The sequence below is a fragment of the Bufo gargarizans genome, chromosome 1, assembly GCF_014858855.1.
Source record: "Bufo gargarizans isolate SCDJY-AF-19 chromosome 1, ASM1485885v1, whole genome shotgun sequence".
Classification (NCBI taxonomy): Eukaryota; Metazoa; Chordata; class Amphibia; order Anura; family Bufonidae; genus Bufo; species Bufo gargarizans.
In genome coordinates this window covers 590411839-590432275 of record NC_058080.1, presented here as the reverse complement: position 1 = coordinate 590432275, position 20437 = coordinate 590411839, and the positions used below count along the sequence as shown (strand labels likewise).

The 20437-nt window shown below is 43.9% G+C and overlaps 1 protein-coding gene across 2 annotated transcripts in view; it reads right to left on the bottom strand.

Annotated features, from left to right (window-relative positions):
• Positions 1–20437, bottom strand: part of LOC122924584 — a 326694-nt gene that overhangs the window by 218972 nt on the left and 87285 nt on the right. For both annotated transcript variants that reach the window (XM_044275832.1, XM_044275833.1), the window contains exons 6-8: positions 4491–4695; positions 920–1005; positions 31–299 (exon numbers count right to left, since the gene is read on the bottom strand). In XM_044275832.1, coding sequence (XP_044131767.1) covers positions 31–299; positions 920–1005; positions 4491–4695 — 560 coding nt within the window. The remainder of the gene's footprint in view (positions 1–30; positions 300–919; positions 1006–4490; positions 4696–20437) is intronic.

Sequence of the window (20437 nt, the reverse complement as noted above, 5' to 3'; positions counted from 1 at the left end):
CACGCCAATTAGAGGAATAACTTTCCTCACCAACTTTTGGGGGCTTGTATGTGCGGCAGTCACTGGATGGTCTTAGTTCGAGGTAGTAATGGCAATTATCTGACCACAGACAACAGTAGTAAAAAGTAATCACATCATATAGCCAGTGAGAAAATCCAGGTATTCTGGGGGGCTTTTTGTACGGAGGGGACCCCCAGTCATGGCCTCGGTCAGGTGTGCTGCCTCCTAGTGAATCAGTAGTTAGGACCTGAGCTCCTGATGCATCATAGCAGCATTGTTGTCCTGCAGCATACTGAGGGCTATAAGAAAAGGAAAAAGCCTCAATATTGTGCATACATTAATGTTAAAATTGTACAAATGTATAATAATATACATTAGCATATTATATAATATAAGAAACTCAAAGGGCTCATCAATGGACAGCATTTGGTCACCTATCTTGGCTGTTGGGCCCCCAGTTATCCCAAGAATGAAGTTGCCTAGTCTCCAGCTTCTATGGAGTGATGGTATTCATGTCATTCCACTGCTTCATTCACTTCTATGGGACTGAAGAAGACAATGCTCTGACAAGCAAACTACTGCTCCATTCAAACAGGGGAATAAAGGACCCTTGACCAGTGATGGCCAGTTCGCAGTGTTCGCCGACGAACACACGCGATCTGCCATCTTTATTCCAAAGTCCGGCGATGCAGAGGTAAGTCCTTACCTGTGCCTGCGCCGCGAGCAGCTCTGAAACACATGCGGTCACCGGGAGCAGGCAGTTCGGCGAACATTGCGAACTGGCCATCACTACCCTTGACCTTGGTATAGCTGGTGGTTCCATGGGTCGGACCGCCACCAAACATACATTTATCACCTAGCCAATAAATAAATGATGAATGCTGTTCATGGAATAACCCCTTTGAAGCTAGCAGATTACCTTGCTTGTATGCTTCTCACACAGTGCACAGCTCCAGGGTGGTATGTACATACACTACCCTTTTCAATGTTGCAACCATAATCTGTCTGAAAAAATAACATACCACAAAATATCGCAGTTATTACTTTATACTCCATCTACTAATAAATATATGTAAGCAGATGGAAATGTTAACAAAGAAGGATTCACATAGAGGCATAGTCTTTCTTTCATCTATGGCAAAGATTAAAGGAGCAGTATTCTAGCAGTGTAATATTTAATGCCAGTTCACTTGCATCCATACAGTTAAAACCCTTATGGGCAATTGCCTCTTGTGATCCTAGACTGACCCCCAGTGCAGAACATGCTCATCCCTGTGTACATGATGTCAAGCTTTCCTGTGTTCTACAGGATTACATCAACATCTATTAAATTCCTCTTAGGAGCTCTGCTTGTGTCGCAGGCCTGGGAAGGGAGGTAGCATAGCTCTTATAGGGGAAGTCCTCACCCTGGCGCTCCCTGGGCCAAGCAGTGATGAGAGGGCACACTCTTTCTTCCCACAGGGCACACTCTGGGCTTTTGGGGGTTCCTGACTGCTGGTGGATGGGGGGCCCTTGATGGTGTACAGTTGTCAGAGTGCAAGGCAGGAGAGCAGGTATAGGAGATGGTGGATGGTGGTGAAGTCAATGACCATTTGGTTTTAATAAATAAAGTCTTAACTGCATAAATTATGGTAATTGCAAAACTATAGCAGCAAAAGGCACAGTGTGAGGTATATTACTGAGTAGGCATTTCCCTATAGCTGTGTGTGGACAGCGGCAATGATGGTAGTAATTGTCCTTGAGTCTCCCTCTAGGCACACTTCGCAATCTTTCCAAATGACCACAGGTGTGCAGTTCCGATCTCATTAACACGTTCTGCAATTCCCAATATGTGGAGTGCAGATCTTAGATCAGATGGGCTGTCCATTTCAAAGTGTGGTGGGACCCAGAGCAATATACCCTTTCCACAAGCAGTAAAGTCTTTTGTGAGCAATCACCTTATTGTCTTTCTGGCACTGCCTTGAAATGATTCTTAACTTTCTGTGAATGTCTGTTCTCTTTATCTTATGGGTAGTTTTTGGCAGAGTTGCTCTCTGGTAGTTTTCAGTCTTAGGAATGAAGATTCCCTGGATCTGACCTTGTTTTTAGGAGCTCACATATGTAACGTACGTCCGTCTTCTAGGCCTGCTGAGCTAAATCTTACTAACCAGGGGGTGTGTCCAGCCCATCACCCTGGCAACTTAATTAAGTCATTTTGAATGCACAGTGCACAATGAAAAGCAACAAATAACATTTAACTCTTAAGCATAAAATTTACTTTTTAGCAGAGATCTGCACTTGTAAAAGCTAACAAACCTATAAAAAGCAGGCTGAAGCTTCATCACATACTGTATGAATTAAGACTCTGCAATGTAAATTAATGTCACTGGTCTTCACTCGCAAATTAATAAATCAAATCCCTTTATGTACGCCCAGTCATTAACTTCCCCTTCCACTACTGCTGCTCCCCTCCTCTTACTCATTAAAGTGAGTCTTCTCCTATAATAATATTAATTCCTGTTATTATTAAAATGTTATCTTTAACTATTGCCAACGGTGCTCCATTAGCCTTCTAGCTATGTACTATGACCTTGAAAGGAAATTAAAATTCATCTTATAGTTGTATGTCAAAGTCTTGATGTTATGGCTCTTATGGGCAATGAGTGTGGAACCACTGTGTAAACCAACAGATTTAACTTAGAGCTAATCCTAATGGCATTATCCTGGCAGTCTCTTTACCCTTTAATCGCTACACAGGGACCTGAACTGTATGGGAGCCACCAGGCCTCTACCACCTAGAGTAGTCCCGGTGTGGTTGAGTGGTTGACAGCTGACTCACAGAAGTCAGAAACACTGATGAGAAGCATCAAGGCATCAGGCAAAACTCACAGTCAGTAACAGGCTGAGGTCAGGGCAGCCAGAGTTTGTGCGAATCCGTGAAGAGTCCAAAGGTCAGAGCAGGTGGAAGAGGGTCTGAATCCGAGAATTAGGCAGAAAGTGGTATATGGGCAGACATGCAGATTATGGCACCTTTGCATGATCTAGCAAGCTAGTAAACCTGCTGCTCAGGCAGGGAATGAGACAAACAGCACAACATATATAGCAGAAGATAAATACACATAAGAAACAGGCTAGCAGCTGCACACAGAACCAGAGGAGGATTTAGCCCTTGCAATACTGCAGAATGAGGTGAGGCTCAATGAAGAATATCCTCAATAAACACACAGGACACAGGTGCCTGGGATCGCTGCCGGAGCATTGGACCTGCAACAGACACAGGGTGAGTGGAGTGGCACTCATGCCTGCCTGAAGTAGTGGGGCTGTGGCGGACATGCACTGCAAACTTGACAATGTCCCTTGCTATCATGGCACAGAATACATTTTTTGCAAAATCCCCTATTACATTTACTATCAAAATTACTACAATAAAATACAGTGTAATATTACACTGTGGAACTTCGGAAACAATATATTCTTCGTGGCATTAGTTTGCAATATTGCATTACAATATTATAGTTAGAGGATAATTTTTTCAGAGGCAAAAACTAACTAGAAAATGGCATCAATTCAACATCATGCAATTCTAATCTTTGAATCACTTATATTTCTGCAGACTGGTGCCAAGTGGCAAGTGTTCATTATAGGTTAACTGTATGTCCGTTGTTTGGGTGAAGGGAGACAGGTACTGATTCTGCATAGGGCCCTATTGGTTTTTCTAACTGATATGGATGATAACAACCAAAAACACATAAAAACACAGATTTTCTAGCAGTTCTAAGAATTGGCAAGACCACTGTATAACTATATCAAGATGCCGTTTCTTATCTGCTGATAACTTTTTATGCTGATGCTATTGATGGGAATTATTTTCCCATAATTCCCTCACTTCACTTTTATGACAAAGCAGAAACCCAGCTCACCTCTGCTGTGCCTTTAAAATCCAGAGTATGAGACTGACCATGGATTCGGTTCAACATACAACATCAGAGAGAAGGTTCTGTCCAGCACGAACGATAAAAGCCAGCTTCAACTTAATTTTAATTAATCCAATTAAGATGAAGTCACAATCCAGTGATTAGTTGTAAATGTAGAAATGGTTAGTTGTAAATGAAGAAATGTAGACATTGCTTACGCGTTTTGAGCACAGCGTGCACTCTTACTAATAGCACCTATGAGTAGAAAGTTAAACATGTGCTGCTCTCAAGCTGCATAAGCCATGTTTAACTTTCTCTTATAACATACCCTGGACTGTGATTTTATCTTTACTGGATTAAAATAAAGTTGGACTTGGCTTTTATCCTCCATGCTACACAAAACCCTATTTCACATGCACTACTTGAAATCTAATATTTAGAAATGTGGTCTGGCTGATTATGTCATAGCTGGATAGGCCATCCTATTGATAGCAAACCTTTTTATTTCTCCATTTTAACACGCAGGTAATTCTTGTTGCTTTGAATGCATCAACCTATAAAGCGAAAAGATGTCAGACTACTAGTCCTAGTACATACGTGATATCTTCCTGTATCCGCTCTGGACTGTTCTAGTGTGCAGGGGCAATCTGCAACCTCCTTCAGGAAATTAGGCAGCTTCTCAGTTTCCAAAAGTGTCCAGTCTATACACTTTTTAGATGCCCAGTCGGCAGGGTTGTCTCTGAAGTTCTCTGATAAGTGCCAAGCTAAGGCATGGACAGGACTCCATATTGCATGTACATTCCTGTGACACAATGTAATACATTTTAGTTAAGATACTATGTCAGTCACTCAATTAAAATGTTCTACAGGCAGAAATACCATTATGTGAATTGAAGCTCATAATATGCCACAGTTAGCACTTTTATACTACCATCTGTGAAGAGGCACTTACCCACAAGAAAGAAAGCATTGTACTTGTCATAAAACCCTCTGCTCTCTCTCTCTCTCTCTCTCTCTCTCTCTCTATATATATATATATATATATATATATGTGTATGTATCTATATATATATATATATATATACTGTATATATATTGTAGGAAGGCTGTTTGACACCTTGCTATTTAGTATAGCTGTAATAGCTGATCCGGGATGGCTCTTACTGGGAGTAGTCAAAGTGCTGGATGGGTGACTACTCCCCAAGTTCCAGGCCAGGTCTTGACTGGCCTATATAAAAAAAAAAAAAAAAACAGCCAGCAGTGTCAGTTGGTGGTAATTACCCCTCTCTCTCTCTGACAGAGGAGCTCTGGCAATCACTGGATTGGGATCTGAGCCGTGTGCTAGGCTGGAGGCCTGAGTTTGGAAGGTCTGCTCTGTTCTGAGCAATGCCGATTGGGTGTGAACTAACACCAAGGATAACAGGTGACTCTTTTACTGTATGAACTGTCTAGGTGGGAACGAACACCAAAACTTCAAATGGACTGTCGTACTGTTTTGTTGCTATAAGTGTGAATAAAACACTGACGTTTTTGAGTTACAAACTGGTCTTTGCCTCTATACTGCGTCCACTTGTCCTGTCTACCAGAGCGACTCACCACTATATACAGTACAGACCAAAAGTTTGGACACACCTTCTCATTCAAAGAGTTTTCTTTATTTTCATGACTATGAAAATTGTAGATTCACACTGAAGGCATCAAAACTATGAATTAACACATGTGAAACGATATAGATAACAAAAAAGTGTGAAACAACTGAAAATATGTCATATTCTAGGTTCTTCAAAGTAGCCACCTTTTGCTTTGATTACTGCTTTGCACACTCTTGGCATTCTCTTGATGAGCTTCAAGAGGTAGTCACCTAAAATGGTCTTCCAACAGTCTTGAAGGAGTTCCCAGAGATGCTTAGCACTTGTTGGCCCTTTTGCCTTCACTCTGCGGTCAAGCTCAACCCAAACCATCTCGATTGGGTTCAGGTCCGGTGACTGTGGAGGCCAGGTCATCTGGCGCAGCACCCCATCACTCATCTTCATGGTCAAATAGCCCTTACACAGCCTGGAGGTGTGTTTGGGGTCATTGTCCTGTTAAAAATTAAATGATGGTCCAACTAAACGCAAACCGGATGGAATAGCATGCCGCTGCAAGATGCTGTGGTAGCCATGCTGGCTCAGTATGCCTTCAATTTTAAATAAATCCCCAACAGTGTCACCAGCAAAGCACCCCCACACCATCACACCTCCTCCTCCATGCTTCACGGTGGGAACCAAGCATGTAGAGTCCATCCGTTCACCTTTTCTGCGTCGCACAAAGACACGGTGGTTGGAACCAAAGATCTCAAATTTGGACTCATCAGACCAAAGCACAGATTTCCACTGGTCTAATGTCCATTCCTTGTGTTCTTTAGCCCAAACAAGTCTCTTCTGCTTGTTGCCTGTCCTTAGCAGTGGTTTCCTAGCAGATATTCCACCATGAAGGCCTGATTCACACAGTCTCCTCTTAACAGTTGTTCTAGAGATGTGTCTGCTGCTAGAACTCTGTGTGGCATTGACCTGGTCTCTAATCTGAGCTGCTGTTAACCTGCGATTTCTGAGGCTGGTGACTCGGATGAACTTATCCTCCGCAGCAGAGGTGACTCTTGGTCTTCCTTTGGTTGGTGTGACTGCGCTTGGGGACACTTTCAAAGTTTTACCAATTTTTCGGACTGACTGACCTTCATTTCTTAAAGTAATGATGGCCGCTCGTTTTTCTTTACTTAGCTGCTTTTTTCTTGCCATAATACAAATTCTAACAGTCTATTCAGTAGGACTATGAGCTGTGTATCCACCTGACTTCTCCACAACGCAACTGATGGTCCCAACGCCATTTATAAGGCAAGAAATCCCACTTATTAAACCTGACAGGGCACACCTGTGAAGTGAAAACCATTTCAGGTGACTACTAGAGTTGAGCGAACACCTGGATGTTCGGGTTCGAGAAGTTCGGCCGAACATCCCGGAAATGTTCGGGTTCGGGATCCGAACCCGATCCGAACTTCGTCCCGAACCCCATTGAAGTCAATGGGGACCCGAACTTTTCGGCACTAAAAAGGCTGTAAAACAGCCCAGGAAAGAGCTAGAGGGCTGCAAAAGGCAGCAACATGTAGGTAAATCCCCTGCAAACAAATGTGGATAGGGAAATGAATTAAAATAAAAATTAAATAAATAAAAATTAACCAAAATCAATTGGAGAGAGGTTCCATAGCAGAGAATCTGGCTTCCCGTCACCCACCACTGGAACAGTCCATTCTCAGATATTTAGGCCCCGGCACCCAGGCAGAGGAGAGAGGTCCCGTAACAGAGAATCTGTCTTCATGTCAGCAGAGAATTAGTCTGCATGTCATAGCAGAGAATGAGGCTTCACGTCAGCCACCACTGCAACAGTCCATTGGCATATATTTAGGCCCAGCACCCAGGCAGAGGAGGGAGGTCCCGTAACAGAGAATCTGTCTTCATGTCAGCAGAGAATTAGTCTGCATGTCATAGCAGAGAATGAGGCTTCACGTCAGCCACCACTGCAACAGTCCATTGGCATATATTTAGGCCCAGCACACACACAGGCAGAGGAGAGAGGTCCCGTAACAGAGAATCTGGCTTCATGTCAGCAGAGAATCAGTCTGCATGTCATAGCAGAGAATGAGGCTTCACGTCAGCCACCACTGCAACAGTCCATTGGCATATATTTAGGCCCAGCACACACACAGGCAGAGGAGAGAGGTCCCGTAACAGAGGATCTGGCTTCATGTCAGCAGAGAATCAGTCTGCATGTCATAGCAGAGAATCAGGCTTCACGTCAGCCACCACTGCAACAGTCCATTGTCATAAATTTAGGCCCAGCACCCAGGCAGAGGAGAGAGGTCCCGTAACAGACAATCTGGCTTCATGTCAGCAGAGAATTAGTCTGCATGTCATAGCAGAGAATGAGGCTTCACGTCAGCCACCACTGCAACAGTCCATTGGCATATATTTAGGCCTAGCACACAGGCAGAGGAGAGAGGTCCCGTAACAGACAATCTGGCTTCATGTCAGCAGAGAATCAGTCTGCATGTCATAGCAGAGAATGAGGCTTCACGTCACCCACCACTGCAACAGTCCATTGGCATATATTTAGGCCTAGCACACAGGCAGAGCAGAGAGGTCCCGTAACAGACAATCTGGCTTCATGACAGCAGAGAATCAGTCTGCATGTCATAGCAGAGAATGAGGCTTCACGTCACCCACCACTGCAACAGTCCATTGGCATATATTTAGGCCTAGCACACAGGCAGAGCAGAGAGGTCCCGTAACAGACGATCTGGCTTCATGTCAGCAGAGAATCAGTCTGCATGTCATAGCAGAGAATGAGGCTTCACGTCAGCCACCACTGCAACAGTCCATTGGCATATATTTAGGCCCAGCACCCAGGCAGAGGAGGGAGGTCCCGTAACAGAGAATCTGTCTTCATGTCAGCAGAGAATTAGTCTGCATGTCATAGCAGAGAATGAGGCTTCACGTCAGCCACCACTGCAACAGTCCATTGGCATATATTTAGGCCTAGCACACAGGCAGAGCAGAGAGGTCCCGTAACAGACAATCTGGCTTCATGACAGCAGAGAATCAGTCTGCATGTCATAGCAGAGAATGAGGCTTCACGTCACCCACCATGTCCGACCATGTCCACGACCATGTCCACGTCCGCGTCCCTTACTAGATGTTTTTCTCATTGTTATGGTTCACCACAACAACAAATATATTATTTGGCCCAATGTATTGTATTCAAATTCAGCGGGATATAAATTTGAGGCCTAGTATTTAGGCGCTGGGTGACCGGTATGGATTTAGTGACAGAATTAGACTTGGAAATGCACAGAAGCGTGTGTGTGTGAAGTTATTCTGAATGACCCAATGTGCACCTTGAATATTATATACCCTTTTAGGGATAGATTTCAAATAGCTCTGATATAGCAGAAACCACTAAATTATGAAATTGCTAAATTGGGAATTGTATTTCAACCCAGAACAAAAAATGTGCTTTGACGGACACTAAATAACTTTCCCAGCCACAACAGGACAGCGGTAACGAGAGATTTAGCAGGATATAAATTTGAGGCCTAGTATTTAGGCGCTGGGTGACAGGTATGGGTTTAGTGCCAGAATTAGACTTGGAAATACACAGTAGCGGGTGTGTGTGAAGTTATTCTGAATGACCCAATGTGCACCTTGAATATTATATACCCTTTTAGGGATAGATTTCAAATAGCTCTGATATAGCAGAAACCACTAAATTATGAAATTGCTAAATTGGGAATTGTATTTCAACCCAGAACAAGAAATGTGCTTGAACGGACACTAAATAACTCGCCCAGCTACAGCACTAGGGACAGATTTAGCGGGATATAAATTTGAGGCCTAGTATTTAGGCGCTGGGTGACAGGTATGGGTTTAGTGCCAGAATTAGACTTGGAAATACACAGTAGCGGGTGTGTGTGAAGTTATTCTGAATGACCCAATGTGCACCTTGAATATTATATACCCTTTTAGGGATAGATTTCAAATAGCTCTGATATAGCAGAAACCACTAAATTATGAAATTGCTAAATTGGGAATTGTATTTCAACCCAGAACAAGAAATGTGCTTGAACGGACACTAAATAACTCGCCCAGCTACAGCACTAAGGACAGATTTAGCGGGATATAAATTTGAGGCCTAGTATTTAGGCGCTGGGTGACAGGTATGGGTTTAGTGCCAGAATTAGACTTGGAAATACACAGTAGCGGGTGTGTGTGAAGTTATTCTGAATGACCTAATGTGCACCTTGAATATTATATACCCTTTTAGGGATAGATTTCAAATAGCTCTGATATAGCAGAAACCACTAAATTATGAAATTGCTAAATTGGGAATTGTATTTCAACCCAGAACAAGAAATGTGCTTGAACGGACACTAAATAACTCGCCCAGCTACAGCACTAGGGACAGATTTAGCGGGATATAAATTTGAGGCCTAGTATTTAGGCGCTGGGTGACAGGTATGGGTTTAGTGCCAGAATTAGACTTGGAAATACACAGTAGCGGGTGTGTGTGAAGTTATTCTGAATGACCCAATGTGCACCTTGAATATTATATACCCTTTTAGGGATAGATTTCAAATAGCTCTGATATAGCAGAAACCACTAAATTATGAAATTGCTAAATTGGGAATTGTATTTCAACCCAGAACAAGAAATGTGCTTGAACGGACACTAAATAACTCGCCCAGCTACAGCACTAAGGACAGATTTAGCGGGATATAAATTTGAGGCCTAGTATTTAGGCGCTGGGTGACAGGTATGGGTTTAGTGCCAGAATTAGACTTGGAAATACACAGTAGCGGGTGTGTGTGAAGTTATTCTGAATGACCCAATGTGCACCTTGAATATTATATACCCTTTTAGGGATAGATTTCAAATAGCTCTGATATAGCAGAAACCACTAAATTATGAAATTGCTAAATTGGGAATTGTATTTCAACCCAGAACAAGAAATGTGCTTGAACGGACACTAAATAACTCGCCCAGCTACAGCACTAGGGACAGATTTAGCGGGATATAAATTTGAGGCCTAGTATTTAGGCGCTGGGTGACAGGTATGGGTTTAGTGCCAGAATTAGACTTGGAAATACACAGTAGCGGGTGTGTGTGAAGTTATTCTGAATGACCCAATGTGCACCTTGAATATTATATACCCTTTTAGGGATAGATTTCAAATAGCTCTGATATAGCAGAAACCACTAAATTATGAAATTGCTAAATTGGGAATTGTATTTCAACCCAGAACAAGAAATGTGCTTGAACGGACACTAAATAACTCGCCCAGCTACAGCACTAGGGACAGATTTAGCGGGATATAAATTTGAGGCCTAGTATTTAGGCGCTGGGTGACAGGTATGGGTTTAGTGCCAGAATTAGACTTGGAAATACACAGTAGCGGGTGTGTGTGAAGTTATTCTGAATGACCCAATGTGCACCTTGAATATTATATACCCTTTTAGGGATAGATTTCAAATAGCTCTGATATAGCAGAAACCACTAAATTATGAAATTGCTAAATTGGGAATTGTATTTCAACCCAGAACAAGAAATGTGCTTGAACGGACACTAAATAACTCGCCCAGCTACAGCACTAAGGACAGATTTAGCGGGATATAAATTTGAGGCCTAGTATTTAGGCGCTGGGTGACAGGTATGGGTTTAGTGCCAGAATTAGACTTGGAAATACACAGTAGCGGGTGTGTGTGAAGTTATTCTGAATGACCCAATGTGCACCTTGAATATTATATACCCTTTTAGGGATAGATTTCAAATAGCTCTGATATAGCAGAAACCACTAAATTATGAAATTGCTAAATTGGGAATTGTATTTCAACCCAGAACAAGAAATGTGCTTGAACGGACACTAAATAACTCGCCCAGCTACAGCACTAAGGACAGATTTAGCGGGATATAAATTTGAGGCCTAGTATTTAGGCGCTGGGTGACCGGTATGGATTTAGTGACAGAATTAGACTGGGATATGGCCAAAAAATAAACAGACTATTGCTGGTTAAATGCACTTGGTGTGACAGCTTCACCCTGATGTAGGCTTTAGCCAAAAAACAACCACACCATTGAGGGTTAAATGCACTTGGTGACAGGCGCAGCTTGCCCCTGATTTTGTATATGGCCAAAAAATGAACAGACTATTGCTGGTTAAATGCACTTGGTGTGACAGCTTCACCCTGATGTAGGCTTTAGCCAAAAAACAACCACACCATTGAGGGTTAAATGCACTTGGTGACAGGCGCAGCTTGCCCCTGATTTTGTATATGGCCAAAAAATGAACAGACTATTGCTGGTTAAATGCACTTGGTGTGACAGCTTCACCCTGATGTAGGCTTTAGCCAAAAAACAACCACACCATTGAGGGTTAAATGCACTTGGTCGCAGCTTGTGCTGGCGCACCACAAGACACAAAATGGCCGCCGATCACCCCAGAAAAATGTGACTGACAAACGGTCTGTGCAGCCTAAAAACAGTGAGCAATTGAGGATCAGCAGCTCAATGATCCACAGCTGCAGATCGATCAGTTAATCAAGTCCTTTGGAGGAGTTAATCTGCCTAATCTCGCCCTACTGTCGCAGCCGCAACCTCTCCCTACGCTAATCAGAGCAGAGTGACGGGCGGCGCTATGTGACTCCAGCTTAAATAGAGGCTGGGTCACATGGTGCTCTGGCCAATCACAGCCATGCCAATAGTAGGCATGGCTGTGATGGCCTCTTGGGGCAAGTAGTATGACGCTTGTTGATTGGCTGCTTTGCAGCCTTTCAAAAAGCGCCAAGAAAGCGTCACAAAAGCGCGAAGAAAGCGACGAACACCGAACCCGAACCCGGACTTTTACGAAAATGTCCGGGTGCGGGTCCGTGTCACGGACACCCCAAAATTCGGTACGAACCCGAACTATACAGTTCGAGTTCGCTCATCCCTAGTGACTACCTCTTGAAGCTCAACAAGAGAATGTCAAGAGTGTGCAATGCAGTACTCAAAGCAAAAGGTGGCTACTTTGAAGAACCTAGAATATGACATATTTTCAGTTGTTTCACACTTTTTTGTTATGTATAGAATTCCACATGTGTTAATTCATAGTTTTGATGCCTTCAGTGTGAATCTACAATTTTAATAGTCATGAAAATAAAGAAAACTCTTTGAATGAGATGTGTTCAAAATTTTGGTCTGTACTATATATATAAATATATATATATATATATATATATCCATAACAAAAGGTCAGGCAGCACTCCTTAATATGCAGCTGAAGCTGTAGCGGTGCCCGCAGTGATCCCTCGATCCAGGACCAGCAATATAACACAGAAAAAACTGCGGCACTCCTTGAAGTAGAAAAATGTGCAATTTATTCACACATGTCAGCAGAGACAACGTTGTCTCTGCTGACATGTGTGAATAAATTGCACATTTTTCTACTTCAAGGAGTGCCGCAGTTTTTTCTGTGTTATATATATATATATATATATATATATTATATATAGAAAAAGAACAAAAATATCTGACTGCACTCCAAAGCGTATCTTCAATGAAAAAGTGTGTTTTTATTCACCCATATGGTGGCAAAGAGCAACGTTTTTCGGCTCAAACATGAGCCTTTCTCAAGCATTGGCGAAAAGTGAACAACAGATATATAAAGGTGTGCCAATACATACAATTAATAAATCAACATAATTGATACTTAAAAAAATGTGCATGTGTACAATATACAGACATTTGCAAAAATTCATAATAATCATAATTGATAAAGTGACTTGTGCATTAAATATAATAAAATCCATGATATGGCAGATTACATATAGAAACACAACAAAATATATAATTGGTTACATCATTAATGCATCAACTGTGAGTGTGTACATGTGCAAAGAGGGAAAACTAATGAATTACTACCTGGGGGATAATGATGGTGCCCCCATATACCACGTCATCACTGAGGGATGGCGCGGACAAGCTGATGCATAACGGTGCCGCCCACTGATGACATCAGCGGAGCACCTAGCAGTGTCACGGACGGTGTACAGGAAACAAGGCAAAGCAACATGCAAAATTACTCGCTGGATCCAAAAGCTAAGGAACAAAAGGGAGACCCCTGCAGAAGACCTGGCACTTTCCCTGGCTGCTCAGCCTATGCAAAGATCCGAATGGTGGAGGTTTGCATATCCACGTACCTTGCCTATATAACCCCTGAGCACCCTACAATAGTGAGTGGACACGACCACCGGCTCCCTACACAAGATACGGAGGGAGTCAGGGTCACCTGGGATCCAGCAAACAGAAAATAGCTGATAAATTTTCAACACTTAGCTTTGTAGCAGAGAGGAGAACAAGACCAGCATGCACACACACTCCAGGAAGAAGTATAAGCCGCCCAGAAAAGCATTCTGGGGAGGAATTTAAAGGGAAGCAATTAGTCCAACACATGACAGCTGAGAGAGGCTAACGAGATGAGCAACTGAACAGCACAACAAAGAGAACTCAAGGAGGAGGTTCTGAAAGGCCTCTGTCAGAGCTTCTCAGCTGTCTGGTTGTGACAGTACCCCTCCCTCTACGAGTGGACTCCGGACACTCAGAACCCACCTTCTCAGGATGGGACCTATGGAAAGCCCTGATGAGACGAGAGGCCTTAATGTCCGTCACTGGGACCCACATCCTCTCCTCAGGACCATACCCCTCCCAATGAACAAGGTACTGAAGAGAACCGCGGACAAGACGAGAATCCACAATCCTAGAGACCTGAAATTCAAGATTCCCATCAACCATAATCGGAGGAGGAGGCAAAGGCAAGGGTACAATGGGTTGAACATAAGGTTTCAATAAGGACTTATGAAAAACATTATGGATCTTCCAAGTCTGAGGAAGATCAAGACGGTATGCAACAGGATTGATGACAGACAGGATTTTGTAAGGCCCAATAAACCTAGGACCCAACTTCCAGGAGGGAACCTTCAATTTGATATTCTTGGTAGACAACCACACCAGATCACCAACATTCAGGTCCGGACCAAGCACACGTCTCTTATCTGCCACACGCTTATATCTCTCACTCATGCTCTTTAGATTATCCTGAATCTTTTGCCAAATAGATGACAAAGACGAGGAAAATCTGTCCTCATCAAGTAAACCAGAAGACCCCTCTCCCGAGAAAGTCCCAAACTGAGGATGAAACCCATATGCACCAAAAAATGGTGACTTATCAGAGGACTCCTGACGACGGTTATTTAAAGCAAACTCAGCAAGGGACAAAAAAGAACACCAATCCTCTTGATTCTCCGCCACAAAACAGCGCAGATATGTCTCCAGATTCTGATTGACGCGCTCTGTCTGGCCATTCGACTGCGGGTGGAAAGCAGAAGAGAATGACAACCGAACCCCCAAGCGAGAACAGAAAGCCTTCCAGAATCTGGAAACAAACTGCGTGCCCCTATCAGAGACTATGTCTGAAGGAATACCGTGCAATTTGACAATGTGATCAATAAATGTCTGCGCCAGCGTCTTAGCATTGGGCAAACCAGGAAAAGGGATGAAATGCACCATTTTGCTAAAACGGTCCACCACCACCAGAATCACAGTCTTCCTCGAGGAACGAGGCAGGTCCGTTATGAAGTCCATGGACAGATGTGTCCAAGGACGGGAAGGAATAGGTAAGGGAAGGAGAGGACCTGATGGCCGTGAATGAGGGACTTTGGCATGAGCGCAAGTCTCGCAGGCTGCCACAAAACCCTCAACCGACTTACGAAGCGCAGGCCACCAGAATCTCCGAGCGATGAGATCCAGTGTGGCTCTTACCCCCGGGTGCCCAGCAAGGACCGTATCGTGGTGTTCTTTAAAAATCCTGTGTCTTAAAGCGAGAGGCACAAACAACCTCCCAGGAGGACAAAGATCAGGAGCCTCTGACTGGGCTGCCTGCACCTCTGCCTCCAATTCAGGAAAAAGAGCAGAGACCACCACACCTTCAGCCAAAATGGGACCCGGGTCTTCAAAATTCCTGCCTCCCGGAAAACAACGTGACAGGGCATCTGCCTTCACATTCTTAACTCCAGGGCGGAACGTGACAACAAAATTAAACCTAGAAAAGAACAAAGACCATCTGGCCTGTCTCGGGTTCAGACGCTTGGCTGACTCCAAGTAGGCCAGATTTTTATGGTCAGTAAATACGGTAATAGGGTGTCTGGCTCCCTCTAGCCAATGGTCGCCATTCCTCAAAAGCCAACTTGATGGCCAACAATTCCCTATCTCCCACATCGTAATTTCTCTCTGCGGAGGAGAGTTTTCTTGAGAAAAAGGCACACGGTCGCCAATTGGCAGGAGAGGAACCCTGAGACAAGACCGCCCCCACACCCACCTCAGAAGCATCAACCTCAACTATGAAGGGTAAAGAAACATCAGGTTGCACCAAGATGGGAGCGGAAGCAAAACTCTCCTTGATATCAGAAAAAGCCTTACGCGCCTCTACTGACCAAGAAGAAAAATCTACCCCCTTTCTGGTCATATCAGTGAGTGGTTTAACAATAGAAGAATAATTCAAAATGAACTTCCTGTAATAATTGGCAAAGCCCAAAAAACGCATCAGCGCCTTCTGATTCTCAGGAAGCTCCCACTCAAGCACAACGCGGACCTTCTCGGGGTCCATGCGAAAACCAGAAGCGGAGAGAAGAAACCCCAGAAATTGAATTTCTGGAACCGCAAACACACATTTTTCCAGTTTCGCATATAATTTATTCTCCCGCAGGATGAGCAAGACCTGACGTAAATGTTCCTTATGAGTTTTGAAATCGGGAGAAAAAATCTAAATGTCATCCAAATACACCAATACAAATTTTCCCATCAAATGATAAAAAATGCTGTTCACAAAATGCTGAAAAACGGCTGGGGCATTCATCAAACCAAAAGGCATAACCAAATTTTCAAAATGGCCCTCAGGGGTATTGAAGGCCGTCTTCCATTCGTCCCCTTCTCTGACCCTGACCAGGTTGTATGCCCCTCTTAGATCTAATTTGGAAAAGACTTTAGCCCCAACAACCTGGTTAAACAGGTCCGGGATCAGAGGAAGCGGATAAGGATCACGAATTGTGATACTGTTCAGCTCCCTGAAATCCAGACAAGGTCTTAAAGAACCATCTTTTTTCTTAACAAAGAAAAAACCAGCGGCAACAGGTGAGTTCGAGGGTCGTATGTGTCCTTTTCTCAGACTCTCAGAGATATAAGCACGCATAGCGATCCTCTCAGGTTGGGAAAGATTGTATAAACGAGATTTAGGCAGCTTGGCGTCTGGGATGAGATTAATAGGGCAATCGTACTCCCTGTGCGGGGGCAAATCCTGAACTCCACTCTCAGAGAAGACATCCGAAAATTCAGAGAGAAAAGATGGTACAGTCTTAGTAGCAACCTCAGAAACAGATGTCATGAGGCAATTCTCTCTGCAAAAGTCACTCCAACCATTTATTTGCCTCGCTTGCCAATCAATGGTGGGGTTATGCTTAGTGAGCCAGGGCAGCCCCAACACCAGAGGGGTAGGCAAACCGCTAAGGACGAAACATGACACATCCTCAACATGAGCATCACTCACAATTAAACAGATATTGTGAACTATGCCCTTTAATGATTTCTGAGAAAGTGGAGCGGAATCTATAGCAAAAACAGGAATATCCTTTCCCAAAGTGCGCACCTGGAAACCATGAGTTATCGCAAATTGATTATCAATGAGATTGACCGCTGCTCCACTATCCACAAAAATCTCACAAAAAATGTTCTTGCTCTCTAGCGCCACCCTAGCCGGCAGGACAAAACGGGAACTACAAGCAAACGGAAAACCTTCAATTTCCGCCTCAACCCTGCCAATAGTAACAGACGGAACATTTTTAAAAGATTTTTTCCTGTTTGTTTCTTTATTACTCCCAGAAAACTGCCTGAATCTCCTAGAGGGACAAATATTTGCCAGATGATTTATACCTCCACAACAAAAACAAACCCTCCCATGCGAGCTGAATCTTCTATTGTCAGAAGCAATCAACCCCAGCTGCATGGGCTCCTGCTCAGAAGGGGTTGACAGCGAATGAGACCCCTGCGCACAGAATGAGACCGCTGCACTGTCCTGGGACTGAGTATGACAGGAAGGGGACATCTCTCCTCTCTCTCTAAGACGCCTGTCAATACGAACGGCCTGAGACATAGCAGAGTCCAAAGAAATAGGCCTCTCATGAAAGGCAAATGCATCTTTCAATCCCTCTGAAAGACCATGGCAAAATTGACTTCGGAGTGCAGCATCATTCCAACCAGTATCAATTGCCCATCTCCGAAATTCTGAGCAGTATATTTCTGCGGATTGTTTACCCTGGCATAATAGACGTAGTCTAGACTCAGCCAGAGCAATACGATCCGGATCATCATATATCTGACCCAGGGCTAAAAAGAATTCATCCACTGAACGGAGAGGCCGTGCCCCCTCCGGCAGCGAAAAGGCCCAGGACTGAGCGTTACCTCTGAGCAGCGATATAATGATCCCCATCCTCCGTTCCTCATCACCAGAGGAATGGGGAAGAAGGCGAAAATGGAGTTTGCAAGCCTCTCTAAAACGCACAAAATTCTCACTACCCCCGGAGAACGTATCCGGGAGCGAGATCTTAGGCTCAGAACAAACTCCATGAACGCAAGCTGAACCGGTCACTTGAAGCTGAGAAAAAGTCTTACGGAGATCAGCTTCCTCCAATGAAAGACCCTGGAAGCGTTCAGCCAAAAGTGAAACCGGATCCATGCTTGAGACGGTTTTGGCGGCTTATAATGTCATGGACGGCGTACAGGAAACAAGGCAAAGCAACATGCATAAATGACTCGCTGGATCCAAAAGCTAAGGAACAAAAGGGAGACCCCTGCAGAAGACCTGGCACTTTCCCTGGCTGCTCAGCCTATGCAAAGATCCGAATGGTGGAGGTTTGCATATCCACGTACCTTGACTATATAACCCCTGAGCACCCTACAATAGTGAGGGGACACGACCACCGGCTCCCTACACAAGATACGGAGGGAGTCAGGGTCACCTGGGATCCAGCAAACAGAAAATAGCAGATAAATGTTCAACACTTAGCTTTGTAGCAGAGAGGAGAACAAGACCAGCATGCACACACACTCCAGGAAGAAGTATAAGCCGCCCAGAAAAGCATTCTGGGGAGGAATTTAAAGGGAAGCAATTAGTCCAACACATGACTGCTGAGAGAGGCTAACGAGATGAGCAACTGAACAGCACAACAAAGAGAACTCAAGGAGGAGGTTCTGAAAGGCCTCTGTCAGAGCTTCTCAGCTGTCTGGTTGTGACAAGCAGTGGCTCACCGCAACCTCCCAACGATGACTGCAAGCGGCGGCGCATGCGCAATAGCAACATCACGCTAATGGCCGCCATATTAGAAGAGGGAACACTGTCATGATATAATTATAACTATAGCCAGCTGCCTTCTCCGTTGTACAAAATCTGTCACGGTGGTTGAATACCACTGTGTAGCAGGTTAGATGAGTAACCATCTCTTCCAAGATGGTAAACTCAACTCCGATCGTTACCCCAATGTTGAAGGCACGTCAGTGCCATCCACATTGCGGGTTCCTGCCCTGCTTTAATATGTATCTACCTATTTTGAATACAGTGGTGCAATTAACAAAATTCAGAAGAGACATTGGTCAATATTGGGTAGTTGCCTGAAAGCGGTACCAGAATTTAGAACATTGCCTTTATGCGCCTACCGTAGATGTAAAAACATCAGAGACCAGCTAGTGAGAGCGGACGTGGGACCCAAATCCATTCCCAGACAGACTACGTTGGCACCATCTGGCACTGGTTGTTTCCCGTGCCTGCATTGTGTCAATTGCAGCCTGATCCGCAGGTCTAGGACATTTACACATCCTATTACGGGGCAAATATATTCCATTAAGTTCCACCTGACATGTGACTCCTCATTTGTAGTGTCCAACTGTTATATGTAGGCGAAACTTCTACAGATTTAAAGACTAGGCTCAATAATCATCGCCACACTATCAGAAAGGGTAGCACAGATTTGCCAGTCCCGAGACATATTGGGCTACTAAAGCACAAGGAAAAAAGACCTTAGATGTTGGATTATAGATCAAATTCCAATGCCACAGAGAGGTGGAGATCGGATATCTCTACTTAAAAAAAGAGAAATGTACTGGATCCAGACTCTAAAAAGTCTGCATCCTAATGGATTAAATATTGATTATAGATATGGTGGAGTTATGTGAGGAGGTCAATTTGCCCTCTTATCCCCTGAATATGCGTGGCATATTCTCTCCTGCAGTTGACAGATTCATTGGTAAAAAATATATAAAAATATAAAAAATGTAAACATAAAACTATGAATAGTACATTGATTTTAGTTCAAGGGTAATCAATAATTTGGTATATAAATATATCACCGACACTTTGTTTTTATTTCAGAAGCACCTGCACAAATGGGGAAGGCACTTCAGAAAACTGATGAACCTGGATGGTGGATGATGAGCCCACAAAAGAATTTAGCATTTTTGAGACATTATTTTGTTTATTTCTTTGGATTCCATGCGTATGTCCCGCTTTTATATAATGTAAGAGGTTTAACTTTACGCCCTTTCTTGTAGCTGATTTTATGCAGTACCGTTCTGTTGCAATGGAGGAGCAACCTCACAGTTACATATTGAAGCAGGGCAGGAACCCGCAATGTGGATGGCACTGACGTGCCTTCAACATTGGGGTAACGATCGGAGTTGAGTTTACCGTCTTGGAAGAGATGGTTACTCATCTAACCTGCTACACAGTGGTATTCAACCACCGTGACTGATTTTGTAGAACGGGGAAGGCAGCTGGCTATAGTGATAATTATATCATGACAGTGTTCCCTCTTCTAATATGGCGGCCATTAGCGTGATGTTGCTATTGCGCATGCGCCACCGCTTGCAGTCATCGATGGG